Raw genomic sequence first — 14,475 nt, forward strand, 5'->3', positions numbered from 1 at the left:
CACCCATGACCCTGAAAAAGCGTTACTTTAAAAGGAAAATCAACTTACTACCCACAGTCTTATTGATTTACCATGAATTAAAATATAACACAAAACATAGGGCGCCTGGGTGTCTCAGTTGGTTGGGCAGCTGCCCTGGGCTCAGGTCATGATCCCAGGGTTCTGAGATCGAGCACCACATCAGGCTCCTTGCTGAGTGGGGAGCCTGCTTCTCCCTCTCCCTGCTGCTCTGCCTACTTGTGCTCTCTCTCTCTCTCTCTCTGTAAAAGAAATAAAATCTTTTAAAAAGAAAGAAAATATAAACCGAAACAAACCCTTATTAATAAATTTGGAAGCTCTACTATTTAAGATTCTAATGAGTATTGTTCACATATTAAAATATAATTTAGAAACTTACAGCTTACAAACTATCCTTTATACTTCCTTGTTTTACAAACTAAATAATAGCTTAATTAATTTGGATGTTTGAGAATAAAATACTATCACACCTTCTCCTCCCCAACATTTCCTACTCACCCAGCTCTCAAATCTGATAAACTTACTAGAGCATTGATTAATCATGAATTTGACACATTTGACAGAGTTTTAGATCTTTAGGGATTTAAAAGTAGATTCTCAGTTCTTTAGTATCCCAGTAATCTTAGAGATATTTTGGTATTAAAGTCTCTTTAGGCTAAGCAAGTACTATAGGAAGAGAGGGCTATGTTTCAGTGCCTCAGAAAGGTAACGAGAGTTTTAGAATATTTCTGTTCTCCGTTATAGAACATGTGGTTTGGCTTCCTAAGAAAACCTGGAACAGGAAGATGGAGAACAATTTTAAGAATGATTTTTTTTCCCTAAGTGTAATTTTTTTTCCAATAATTTAATATTTGCATTTAAAAAAATTTTTAATGAAATATCAATTTGGATATACATATACTCCACTTTTTTCACTGGCTAACATTTCATTTCAATAATGTTTTATCTTTATATTTGAATACATATAAAATGAAATGAAAGCTAATACTTTTGCTTAAGTATCTATTCTACTCTCAATCAAAACATTTGATTGGGAAAGTAGTAACTACTTTCCTAAAAGTTTTTTAAAAATCACGAAAAAAATCCCAGTTATCCCCCAAATGAACCTTTTTCATAAATTCAGATTTCTTATAGAAGGGCACACTTGTAAATAGCCATCAGTTTGAACTGGTAATTTTATCTGTTTGACTTGTCATTGAAATGCTAAATAGTTAAAATTTGAAACTGTGCTATCAAACTCATGAGCTACAATTCTGTGGACTTTTTGGAATATAAGAGAGATGCTCCTTCTGTCACTGTATCTTCCACTTCTGTTCCTTTCTCCACTCTCAGTTTGTTTTCTTGACTTCTGGGTTTTTTCTTTGTCCTAACTTCCTTCCATATAGTTCTCTACTGTTTGGGAAAGCCCAGGCATACACCTGCATGGTGAGGACATAAGGGGGCACATGTAAATATGCACTTATACTTTCTTATGCATTCAAAATAAAGTCTTTCTATTGCTGTCACTGCTTTTCACTCCATTCAAAGTTGAGATCTTGAATAGCATGTTGTTGCTTTTTTTTCCAATTAAACCCATGATTATGATAGAGCTTGGGAACAAAGGGTGATTAAAGCCATCCCCAGAGAGAGATGAAGTTCACTAGTTCACCAACTACAAGCAAGTCAACATCTCCACAACCACTTTGGTCTATTCCTTTGGCTCTGATACCAGAGCCATGGTAGCATTTCCCAGGATAAGTTGTTAGAGTCCAGAGATGACTGAAAAGCACGTGCCTGGGGCCACCATGTCCAAACATGGATGCAAGATTGTCTGAGCTGGGAAGGACCTTGAGTTCTATTCAGTTCAGCCCAGAAAACTAATGTCAGGGAAGCCATGTGACTCATCCAGGGACATGTAATGAGTAATAAAGAAGGAAATAGGGAACGTGAAAAACATGCATACTGGATCAATTAAGAGGCATGAAAGCTGAAGGAAAATATGAATAGGCTAGAAATTTTTAGGAGCAGCTAGGGCTACCTGGCATCCTACCAGTTATAGGTCTACCCTGTGTGTATCTTCATTTATTTTGATGGCTCAGCTATTATTCCTTCCTGGGAGAATCCTTATTGAAAATGTCACAATATTTTGGGAGACATCTTTCACTGTCTCAAAATACAAACCTTGATTTTCCGTTATTTCTAGTTCATGTTGAAAGTATCTGGAGCTTCATCTTTGGCCCCGAGATTCCACTGCTATGCTAGCAATCATCTACTAGTACTTCTGAAATTTAACTCTGGAGAGCACTTCGCTTGTTTCTGTGATAAAAGTGAGTTATGAGGGGCGCCTAGGTGGCTCAGTGGTTTAAAGCCTCGCCTTTGGCTCGGGTCATGATCTCAGGGTCCTGGGATTGAGCCCCGCATCAGGCTCTCTGCTCCGCGGGGAGACTGCTTCCTCCTCTCTCTCTGCCTGCCTCTCTGCCTACTTATGATCTCTGTCAAATCAATCAATCAATCAATCAATCTTTTTTTTAAAAAAGTGAGTTATGAAATAAAGCCAACATTCAGTGAGTGCCAAGTGCATGGTATGCACGGTACACTGGGGCATCCCATCTGATGGGCACAGCCTTCCCAGTAGGTGTGACATCCCATTACAGAGGGGAGGAACCCGAGGTTAACTTCTTCCTCGTACTTCAGTGTTGATCTTGCTTCATGTTGTCAGTTAACTTCATGTCATCATGAATCTAAGCCATCCCCTCCTACTTTTATGACCAGCCTTTGAAGCTGTCCTATTCCTCCTTCATCCCACAGCAAGGCCATCTTGACAAGCCATACAACTTCTTCTCTTGCTTAAACCTTTTCCTGTCAAACCACCCCCGCCCCACTCCTCCTCTGGGGCTGGATACAAACCAAATGTCCCCCTCACCCACCTATTTTTCACCTCCTTGACACCTTCTGCTTTGTGACACCAATCAGACCATACCTTCAAATCTTCCAGTCCCCTCCTCCTCCTCACTTCCTCTCTTAAGAAATGCACAAATAAAAATATAATCAAACTCAGATGGAGAGATTGGCCTTTTGCTTCTTTCCACAGGTTTTCCCTTGGCATCAAAAAATTTGCATTAATTTTCAGTGTCACTAACTAACCCAGAAACTGGGCCAGCATTCCTCTGCTTCCTACGCCCACCTCCCAGCCCTGGTCTTCCCTGCCCCTCCTTTCTCACACCTCCCCATTTCCTCTGTCTGGATACACTGGATGTGGCCTGCTTGGAAACTTTGAGTCTGCTTCCTACAGCCTTTTCTGAAGCAAGGGATTGCTTTTATCCTGCCACCTCTGTGTGTACGTGCATGTGTGTGTGTATGTGTGTGTGCATGTGTGCATGTGTATTAAATATTTTATTTTGTTTTGTGTTCTTTTTGTTTCTTTTCCTTTTTTTGGGCAAAAGACTGTTGCTTTCCAACTTCAGAGTTTTTTGTTTTTTGTTTTTTTGTTTTCGGAGGACAAGCCTTTTACAAGACTCCTTTTTGTTTTTAAGTAGTGGCATCTGTCCATCTTGGGAAAAGTCAAGAGGCTTTTCAGTGGAAGCTGATAGCTGTGATTGCTAGGACAAGCTGAGACCTCATCTTACCCAGCACCCTTGGATGACAGAGGAGAAAAATCAGGTCTAAGAAGGTCTATCGATTCACCAAAGTCCCACTGACAGTTAGTGACAGGGCCAGGGCAGGGGCACAGGTGTCCTGACCTCCAGTCCACCGAGATGTTCTGGATGTTGTGTTGTTCCCAAATAAGCTCTGCATTTTGAAGTGGCATGCCAGCGCTCTGAAGAGATGCCTCCCAGCGTGCAGTGGGCCACTGTGAGCCACTGTGGGGTCCCTGGGTTTTGTCGTGTTGTGTGGGGAACCGCAATCTTCAATGTGCTACAGGCTCTCCCTGCATTTCCAGGAGATGGTAATTTGTTTGTTTTCTTGCACATGAAATCTGGCACACCAGACAGAACCCCGTGATGTGTGAGATCTGCCTTTCCTGCCCTCCTCCCCTTTAGGAGTGCCTTTCTCAAACTCTTCCTTCCCTCCCTCTCCTAAGATGGGTGAGACCTGTATTTTTTCTCTTGTCTTCTCAGTCCCCTTCATTCAAGCTGTTGCTCCACCTGGACTGAGCCTATCTTCTTTTAGAAGGCATTAATACTTCCTTTTTAACCCAGATAAGGAGATCTTTATAATTTGAAAATACAACCAGTAAATATATAACACATTGCTAATACCCCCTGCATCCGTGCTAGACCCCCAGATCCCCTTCCCACCACTCTGTGAACACCTGCGCTCCATTCTGCAGCTTGCTTGGTCCACTTTGGCCATTTTAGCACATGAAGCTCTAAGTCCATCCCTTTTAGGTGGCTAAACACTGCTCCATTGTGTTCCCTACTGTGCTTTACCCATCTCTCCTCTAGTGAAAGGTTTGTTGATGGCTTCGAGAGTTGTGGTATTACCAGCAATCCATAATCCACATTCAGAACCTCACGACCACCAAATCCCCCTTCCCAAGTCACTCTCAAACTCACACACTCTACCGGTCGAAGACCCTGGAACCGATATCATAGGTGACTGCTCATTTAGCTAATAAATGAGTCCTTACCTCTTTGTTCACAGGCACAGTAATGAGCCCTTTCTCCTTTTCAGGGAGAATATGTCCATGTTAAGAGAACCACCTGGATAAATGTTCTTAAAGCATCTCTCTTCCATCTCTCTCCAGCTCTTTGGAATAGAATGGATATAATCGTTAACAAGTTATACTCTTAACTCATGGGAGTATTTCAAATGGTAGACATTTCAAGGAAACTGAGAGACCTTAGGTGAGATATTTTGGGACAAGTGGGCTTTGTTTATGCTCCAGAACATATAATGCAAGGTAGCTATCTACTCGGGTATACCTGGTGGGAAGTGTAGTCACAGTGTTAGCCCTGAATATCAGCTTAGCTGATGCTTGCAGAGGAAAAGATACCCTCCCAAAGCCATACTCTGGAAGCCCCATCTCCCTGCAGAGACGCACCTGCCCACGTCTAAATCTGGAGGGAGCATCCAGTCAAACAGACTTAAGAACTACCCTACACCATACACAAAAATCCATCACAGATCTAACTACGGAAGGTAAGCAGTAACACTTTCAGAAGAAAACATGGACTAATATCTTCGTGACCTTGAGGTATATAAAGATTTCTTAAGCAGGACATTAAAAATGCTAGCCACTAATGAAAAAAATTGATCAATTGTACATTAAAACTAGGACTTTTGTCCATTCAAAATCATTATTAAGAGAGCTAAAAGACAAGCCAGAGTGGGAAAAATATTTTCAATATAAACTTTGACCACCACCAACAAAATCCTATGACTTGTATCCAGACTATATACAGAACTTCTACAAATCAATAAGAAATAGGTTGAAAAATCAATAGAAAAGTGGGCAAAATACATGGATAGACACTTGCAAACTAGGAATCCTTCCTTCCTTCCTGCCTGTCTGCCTTCCTTGTAGGCTCCATGTCCAGTGTGGAGTTCAGTGTGGGGCTTGAACTCATGACCCTGAGATCGAGACCTGAACAAAGATCAAGAGTCAGATGTTTAACCGACTGAGCCACCCAGGAACCCCCACAAACTAGGATTTCTAATACACAAGTGAAAAGGTACTTGACCTCATTAGATTTCAAGAAAACACAAATTTAAACTGCAATGTGATATTATTACACACTCACCAAAATGACTGAAATGAAAAAGACACCAAACCACCACGTGCTGGTGAGATCGTGGAATGACTGGAACTCTCATGTACTGCCTGTGGGAGTGTAAACTGGTATAGCCACCTTGACAAATTGCTTAACAGTATCTTCCAAACCCAAACCTGGGCTTACCATATAACCTAGGAATTATGCATAATGGAAATGCGTACTTAGGTTTACCAAAGACAAGTACAAGAACAACTATAGAAACATTTTTGGTTGTAACTCCAAACCAGAAAACAAACCAAGTGTTCATGAGCAGTAGTGTGTAAGCAAATTACAAATGTGCATATAATGGGGCACCACATGGCAATGAAAAAGAATAACCAAACAAGTTGGATGAAAATCTCAAACATAATGTTGAGTAAAAGGGGTTGGACATAAATTAGTACGTCATTGGATTAAATTAGTGGAATCCATTTATATAAAGTTGAAAAACAGGCAAAACCAATCTAGGTCTTAGAAATTAGGAAAATGGTTTCCTATTTCACTGTGGAGTAGGTTATAACTAGTAGGAGGACTATAAAAGCTTTCAGAGTCAGGAATTGTTCTAGTTCATGATCTGGGGACTTATTCCATGGGTGTGTTCACTTTATGACTCCTTTGGATTATTCGTGTAGGTAGGATTTATGCATTTTTATACTTTGTTGAAAAGTTTACATTAAAATAAAAGCCTGGAGAATCAGGTTGCCTACCTTAACCATAATTCACCAGCCATTTTTTAAAAATTTTATTTATTTGATAGAGAGAGATCACAAGTAGGCAGAGAGGCTAGCAGAGAGAGAGGAGGAAGCAGGCTCCCTGCCAAGCAGAGAGCCCAATGTGGGGCTCGATCCCAGGACCCTGAGATCATGACCCAAGCTGAAGGCGAGGCTTTAACCCACTGAGCCACCCAGGTGCCCCTCACCAGCCATTTTTAATTTATGTTTCTAAGAAGGTATGCAGAAGGAAGGACAGATTGGTGACTACCAGGTAATTTACTCTTGTTAACTCCAGTTGTGTCCCTGGTAGAACCCTGTTCTGTATAGAAGCCTGATTTAAACATTCATGAGATCGATGGCTATATATCATAGTATATTGGGACATAGGTTATCATTTGTAATACAGGGTCTTTCTCTCTTGACATACCAACAGCATGCTGTTAACACTCTTATCTAGTGCCTCTTTTGTCCTGCTTTGTGGAAATGTGGGCTGTGCAATTCTCTTCTCTGAACTGTCTCTTTGAGTGCAGAAGACATTATTTTCTTTCCTGTAGTCTTTCTGTTCTCAGCACAGAGCCTTACACAGAGTGGGATCAAACCTCGATTAATGCTAGTTTCATAGTGGGGGTGAGGAATGCTTACATTGTTCACTGATCTCTTTTTCTTTGTGTAATTGTCATTTTTATGTATTTAAGTGGGAGGTCTGAACTCTTCTCATCCTTCTTCTGGAACCTGTGCATCTTGAGAGGAAACCCAAGGAAGGATTCCTGGAAGTGCTGGGAGGATTCTCATTCTTGAGCTGGGTGCTAGTTATACAGGTAAGCCGACTTGGCTATAATTAATCATTGGCATGCTTGTTATTGGTGTACCTTTATATGTTGAATGATGACAGAAACATGTAACATACATGGAAATAATATCTGGTTCTAGTTTGATAAGCTACTGAGCTGATGAGATTTTGTGGAATTAGTCATGCTTCTATATTGCTTGAGGGAATGTAAATTTGTACACTCTCCTAGGCCAAAGTTGGCCAAATCATCAAAATGAAAAAGGCACTTACCCTTCTGCTGAGCGATGGCTAGTCTAGAAATGTACCCTGCAGTCTAGTATAACAGGTACAAACTGTTATTCAAGGTCATGCCCTGCCAGAGTGTCTATAATGATACAATAGGAAACAACAAAGAACAAATAAATTGTACATCACACAACGGAATATTATTCAGCAGTCAGTGAAGGGGAGGCAGATCTCTACTTGCTGATTTGGGCAGATTTTCAGATTAAAAAGCATGTACAAGATGCTCCTGTTTGTGTTAAGTATATGTGTATGTGTTTGCTTGTATGTTCATACATTCAATATCTCTGGAAGGATAAAAAGAAACTGATAATAGCAGTTGCTTCTAGGAGGTGTTGGGTGACAGTTATGTGTCCCTAACCCTCTGCCTGGTGCACACTTCAAATTTTATATGTACGTATAACCTCTCTAAAGAAAAAAAATTAAACCTAAGGGTAATTCTTGGCTGCTGGTTCTTCCACACTCTCATGGAGTGACTTCCTCAACATTCTGTCATTGGTAACTCCGACTTTACTTTCATCTAAACACCCTCCAAATCCATTCCACGAGGCAAAGGTCAGACTCTTTTCCCATGATATTGAACAAAGGAGGCAGATCACCCTTCTACCGGTGACCTTATTAATTGAGTTTAGACCTCCCGTGAATTTGGACAGATTTTTAAAAATGAAACATTCAAAGCCGCTTTGCCCTCTCTAGTTCCTCTCCTCCCAGAAGGCAGGAAGGAAGTGAAAAGCAAGTGTCCATTTATCTTTAGTCAGATTTGTAAGTGCGATAAACTGGTTGTCAGACTGGTAGGATAGGGAAACTTAGGGGCTGTGATTTGACTCTCAACAGAAGGAAATAAGATCAGTATGCCCTAAGTATGCCCTAGATGTGTAGCAAACAGATCTCAGGAAGTAAGGCCTTAACTCAATGGCCTGAGGATCCAGAGCATTTGGAGGCACTCCGGAGTAAAATATAATGACATAATTGAAGGTAATCCTTCAAGGAAGAAACAAGAGGGGCCTCTGAAGAAACCAAGCCGGCTTTCAAATCACCTATGGCCATTGGCAAAAGATCAAAGGGAGGCCCACGGCCAGGACTGAAGAGGTAGTATGGGCAGAAGTCAAAGGTATGCAAGAAGGATGATACTCAGGCTTGCAAAATTTGCAATGAACAGTTTGTTCAAGTTGTTTAGAAGGCACGTTCAAAGCAGAACTGTCTTGGAATGGATGGTGCTTTTCATCAGATTATAAAGACAAAGCAGAACCTGGAAGTTACCGATGGGTCATCTAGTCCCTTCATTTTACCAGGATACACAGAGCCCAAGATTAAACACCAAGATCCCATGATTCCTGGTCCACTTGGTCTACTTCTGTGTCTGGTCTCCCTCTGTCTCCTTAAAAGCCTGGACTCTGGAACCAGACCACCTGGATTTGGTCGAACTCTGTCTCTTGGGAGCTGCATGGTTTTGGAGAAAGTTACTTAACTTTTTCATGTTTTAGTTTCCTTATCTGTCAAATGGGAATATTACTAATAACAATACCTATCTGGTATGATTGCTACTGGGATTCTAAAGCCCTTCAGAGAGGGTCTGGCCTACAGTAGATGTTAATATGAATGCTAGCCATAATAGTGGTTATTATTGCTTTAGATTTTTACCTCAGGGAGAATTATTTTTAAGTGGAAAAAAGCAGAACACACATGGAAGGCATCATCATGGTAACACTTGGTTGGCTCTGGGTACTACCTTAGGTCTGATACAAAAAGTCACTTTCTCATGGGGTGCCTGGGGGGCTCATTTCAGTGGTGGACTCTTGGTTTTGGCTTAAGTCGTGGTTTCAGGGTCCTGGGTTTGAGCCCCCCGCCCTCAGGCTCTGTGCTCTGCAGGGAGTCTGTTTGAGATTCTCCCTCCCTCTCCCTCTGCTCCTCCCCCTGCTCCTGCTCCCTCTCTCAAATAAATAAACCATTTAAAAAAAATCTATGTCTCATAAAAAGAACTATCCAACATCCTTCAGGCCGTGGTGAGGTAGGCGCTCTCTGTCACAGATGGAGGTTAAACCCAGGTGAACGGCCTGCCAAGGATGCTGAAGGCAGATTTCTGGGTGTCTTGACAGTCCCAAGGGTCTATGATTCTGTGACATTTGAGACTAGGAGTCCAGAGGGCAGTCACATCGCCTGGCATCCAAACATGGCCTTATTATCACCTTGGAAGTGAGGTCCACTGTCTGTTCAACTTTTCTACTCTAACTTCATGTACAAGAACAAGGTCTGGCGTCACAGCTAAGACTTGCAAATCCTCGAGTTGGGAGTGGACTTGAATTTATTAATGGGCAGTTGCACACCTGGGGATGCCAGCAGGTAAGGGACATATTCTCAGGCTTTGCTAACAAACAAACAAGATTGGGCTCATTACCAAACTTCTAGCTAGGGCAAACTTCATTCCTAAAAAGAGGAGGAGAAATGGGGGGCATGGCGCAGAGAGGTATTGGTCAAGCTTGCTCCCTCCTGCTCTCCCAAGCCTAGGTTAACAATGAAGGGCCTGGACACCTTGCGGTGAGGTCCTCCCAGCCAGCAAGTGCTGGCTCCCTCTGCAGGGCACTTCCTAGGGCCTTTGATCTTTCCCCAGGAATTGGCCAAGCCTGTGTTTTCTTTCAGGTTTATGCTCTCTTGGTTTATTTATTGTATCTGCTTCTCTTCTCGTTGGCTTGAAGATCAGCACTTTAATGTGTAACTGGACTTGGGTCCCGGGGTTTCCCTCTTGCAACGCCACCAGGAAACCCGACAAAAGGCGTGTTTTACTGAGTCTTAGTGCACAAATCCAAGCGAGAAAGGAGTTGACCCGGGAGTCCAGGTCCCGGAATCAGTGGTCAGGACCTTACCCCGGCCCCAGGTCCCAGTCTGGTCTTCTCCGTCCGCCAGGGGGCTTGAGCTCGTGTCCTCTCCCCCACGCCAGGCTTAACCTGGACTTTCATCGCTTCCCCTGTAGGGTCTCAACTTGCCTTTCTCTGCAGGGAGGGGACCCCGCTCCCCCGCGTTGGGCCCTAATCTCCACCCCGCGTTTCCAACCGAGTGGCGGGGCCTCCGCTCTCCATCTGCGCGCCTTAAATCCCATTTATCTTCTTAGCGCCCTAGACTCGGCCAGTCCCGCCCCCTCTTCCTCTTATCCTCCCCCACTTGCAAACCGCAGACACCGTCCCTCCCCCACAGTGCGCTGGACAGACCGGGGCAACCTTAGGAGGTGTTGGGAAAAGTCCCCAAGCTGGGTGGTAGTGACCTACAGGGGCGCGGCTGGAGGAGGGGAAGAGGGTACAGCCGGGGGAACGGGAAGCGGCGCCAGATTTCAGGGTCAGGACTGCAGAGGGTCTTGGACTCACTGTCCCCTAACTCCCGCCCTGCGACTCTAGTGGTTGAAGTCGTCCCCTCCTAGCGCCCCAATCTAGGTCACTGGCAGGGAAGGGCTGAGCCGGGGGTCGTTGGAGGGTGATGGGCGGGCTGTCGGCCCCAGAGGTGGGCGAAGAGTAAATTGTCTCGGAGCCTGCCCCCTCACTTCCACTCGAGTGTAATTCCATCCCCGGGCGGGTCGAGCTTCCCTCCCTCCCACCGCCAGCCGGTCCCTCCCAGTCGGCTTCCTTCGCCGCCCCCCCCTCCCCCCGCCTCGGAAAAGCCCTGCGGCTCCAGGAGGACTTCACTCCCGCACGCCGACCTCCCGGCGGCAGCCCTGCCTTCTCCGACTCCTCCGTGGTTGCTGGACCCGCTCCCTCAGCCCTCCACCTCCTCACCCCGGCTGTGATCCGCGGGGGCTGGCTCCCCCACGTCCCCCAGGAGACGCCCTTTCCTGGTGCGTCCGGGACTTGGTGAAACTTTGCAGGCGCCCGCGGTGAAATGGATTTAATCCGTGGCTTCTTGCTCCGGCTCTTGCTTCTGGCTTCCTGCCTCGGACCCAGTGCAGTGTCGCTCAGAACAGCTCTCCGAAAACCAGGTAACGCGCTCGGAGCGCCCGGGGGCACCACGCCCGGAGCGCCGGGACGCAGAGCGGGCTACGCACCGCCCCTCTACCCCACTGACCCGCGGCAGTTTAACTGGGTTCATCTCTGCCCAGAGGTGGGAAAAGACACGACCTCGCCCTCAGCCCCGCTCCACCCCGCCCCCGGCAACCCCCCCCCCCCCCCCCCCCCCGCCGCCCCAGCTCAGGCGGTTCCAGGGATGTTTGTTTGTTAAAAGAATAATCTATTTTCCAGATACAGTAGAGGTGGAGAGCTGTGTGTCTGAGCACAGAGCTGAGAGCAGGGACAGCGATCATGCTGTCTCAATTACAGAGGATTGCAACTGTGCAAGAGAAGTCAAACAGCTCTTCCTGTGTCTCTAAACATTTTTATTGAATTCATATTGTCCAGAGCCCAGCCATTTCCTGTTAAGTGTCTGAAGATTTGCCTGGAGTTCCCTGTGCCCATCTCTGGTCCTGCCCTGGCCGTGTGTAGGGATGTGGCCTCTGCTTTAAGGATGGTTTCTGCTCTGGGGCCGTTTTCTCAAAAAGAAGTGCCTGGTGGGTTAATTTTACAGCGTTTTGAACTCCTGTCTTTGCGAGGGCAGTTAGAAGGTGTATGGTGGTGTAGGCTATTACAAAGAATTAACCTGCATTTCCTCTAGTGTTAAAAGTTCTTTGGTGTATTTTTGTCTGCTTTGAGTTGGTCTGTGTTGTGAGATTATTCAAGGTACAGCGTTCTAAACAATAAAGTTCTAAACGTTGTTGCCTGAATAACGATTTTTATTCTACTTTGCTGAGGCTGTGTTTTGAATGCTGAGAAATCTGTGTTTTTCTGGGATTTTGCTTTTTGTTTTTTGGTTTTTAGTTTACTTTGTAAGTGAGGTTGTCTTATGGGATTAATTACATCTTATGAACAATGGAAAGCAATAGAACTTTATTTGAATGCAGTCTGCAAAACTCTGCAGAAAGTGCAGTTTATCTTCACAAATAACGATTCTATAAGAAAGAGACAAACCAGGGAAATTTATCAGAGGGTGAAGAAAATAATGTTGGCAGGTTCTCATATGGCTGCTTAAATATTTTCACTGCTCAAGGATTTCTTCATTTGGAAATCCAACTTGTTGCCTTTCAGCTTTGGGGGACCCCTCACTCTTCAAGCTGTGTCTATCGCTACCTGCCTTGAAATTTAGTCATTATCATAATCTGCAACACACTTAAATTACGAGCTATTCTAGAGCCATTGTTCATTTCATTTTGGAGATGATAGCAGCAGTCCAAGGCAATATTCTATTAAATTGTTTCTCACATGCACGCATACACACATCTTCAAGGATTTCAGTGAGGGCTTCTTTCTAACTTTTCTCCTTAAGATAAGCACATCATGATCATTGTATTCTGAGGGTTTATTCCCATTAAACCACCTAGTCACAGTTTTGAGAGATGCCTAGTTATATCTATCTATCTATAGTTCTTAGGCTTAAGCAGTGTATGTAATATTCTTTTAAGGACAGATTTCAATCCATTTAAGCAGAATTTTTTAAAAAGCATTTCACAAAAGCCTAGTGTATATAGAACTGCTCATATGGTTCACCCTATCTCCTTTTTTATTTTTTGTAGCTTCTCTCCTAAAAATGTTTTCTACCTGGTTCATCCAGGCTCTCATTCTGATACTCATGCCATGCATATGCCATCTTGGCCTCTTTGGTTTTATTTGAAGCTTGAATAGGGTTTTGATAGTAGAAACCCTACCTTTTTAAATATGTTGGCATATTAAATACACCAAATTTGAGGTAGAGGGGGTGTTTGGACTAGGTTTAGCCTAGAAGAGCTTTTCATTATTTTATAATTTTCTCCAGACACTGGCTTTCAGGTTGGAAAGCTGCTCAGATTAAAATGACAGCTACTTTATAAACTTCAGGGGAAAATTTCCTCCTGGGCTCATTTACATCCCTTGGAAAGACTAGTTTTTGATCCGGAAAATTGGTCCAGATTAAAACCTGAATGTGCCCTGCTTGGCTCTGATGTGAACAGCAACCAGCTAATTTATAATCTTCCCCAGACACCAGAAAATCCTGCTAGAATCCATATAGGAATTTCTTTGTACCCTGTTTCCTCAACAGAAATTGGTCTGTGAACACTACTTTGAAGGGAGCCCAGCCACCATGTAGGCGTGCTGGAACAGTCCTGTTTTCTTTGGATGACCCTGTCTGTCTCCTAACGCTCCTGAAAGACAGGGAATTCTTGGATTCAAAATCAACCTGAAAATTCCCCATCCCCACCTAGCTCTGGTGGAAAAAAGCAAGAAGCAGCTTCAATGATGAATTCAATCTGGGTCCAACATAGGCAACCTTTCCCTCCGCCCCAAGATAGCTCATCTTCTGCCATTGGGCATTAACAAAGAAACCTCTGCATTTGCCGAGACTAATAAGAAATGACAGCTCTTAACTTAAGTCAAATGAAATAATAATAACGAACTCTAATTAAGTGCTTGTTACACTGCTCTAACAACTTGGCACGTACTGATACTTAATCAACCCAGCAGCTCTGTGAGATGGGTACTATTATTACCCCTGTTGAACTGAAGATGAAGTTGTGGCTGAGAGATTAAAGATCTCCTCCAAGGTCACACAACTAGTAAGTGGTGGAATGGGATTCGGGCTGTGCTAGTCAGGACCGGGAAGGGAGTCCTTAGCGGTCCTGGTAGCAGAGGTCTGCAGACCGGTCCTGGAGGGCGTCTCCCTCCTGGCTGAACGGGGGAGCTCCCATGGGACAGAGCCAGGTGGAGCGAGTTATCCCTGCTGCTATGGGTACGGGGCCTCTTACGTGCTGTTAAACATTTGTACACGGGATCATGCCCAGGCCTTCCAGGGTAACAGTGTGAATGATACGGAGATGGAGTTCTGGAAGCCTTTGTCCACTGACCTCATCTGCAAGAATCAGAGGGTATAACCACGTCACCACATCGATGAA

At 44.1% G+C, this 14,475-nt stretch overlaps 1 protein-coding gene across 1 annotated transcript in view; it reads left to right on the forward strand.

Annotated features, from left to right (window-relative positions):
• The first annotated feature begins 10,848 nt into the window (after window positions 1-10,848).
• Window positions 10,849-14,475, forward strand: part of EGFLAM (EGF like, fibronectin type III and laminin G domains) — a 200,753-nt gene continuing 197,126 nt past the window's right edge. Inside the window, exon 1 of the mRNA XM_047729084.1 lies at window positions 10,849-11,499. Within this exon, the coding sequence (XP_047585040.1) occupies window positions 11,403-11,499 (97 nt within the window). The 5' untranslated portion in view covers window positions 10,849-11,402. The remainder of the gene's footprint in view (window positions 11,500-14,475) is intronic.

The sequence above is a fragment of the Lutra lutra genome, chromosome 5 (assembly GCF_902655055.1).
Source record: "Lutra lutra chromosome 5, mLutLut1.2, whole genome shotgun sequence".
Lineage (NCBI taxonomy): Eukaryota > Metazoa > Chordata > Mammalia > Carnivora > Mustelidae > Lutra > Lutra lutra.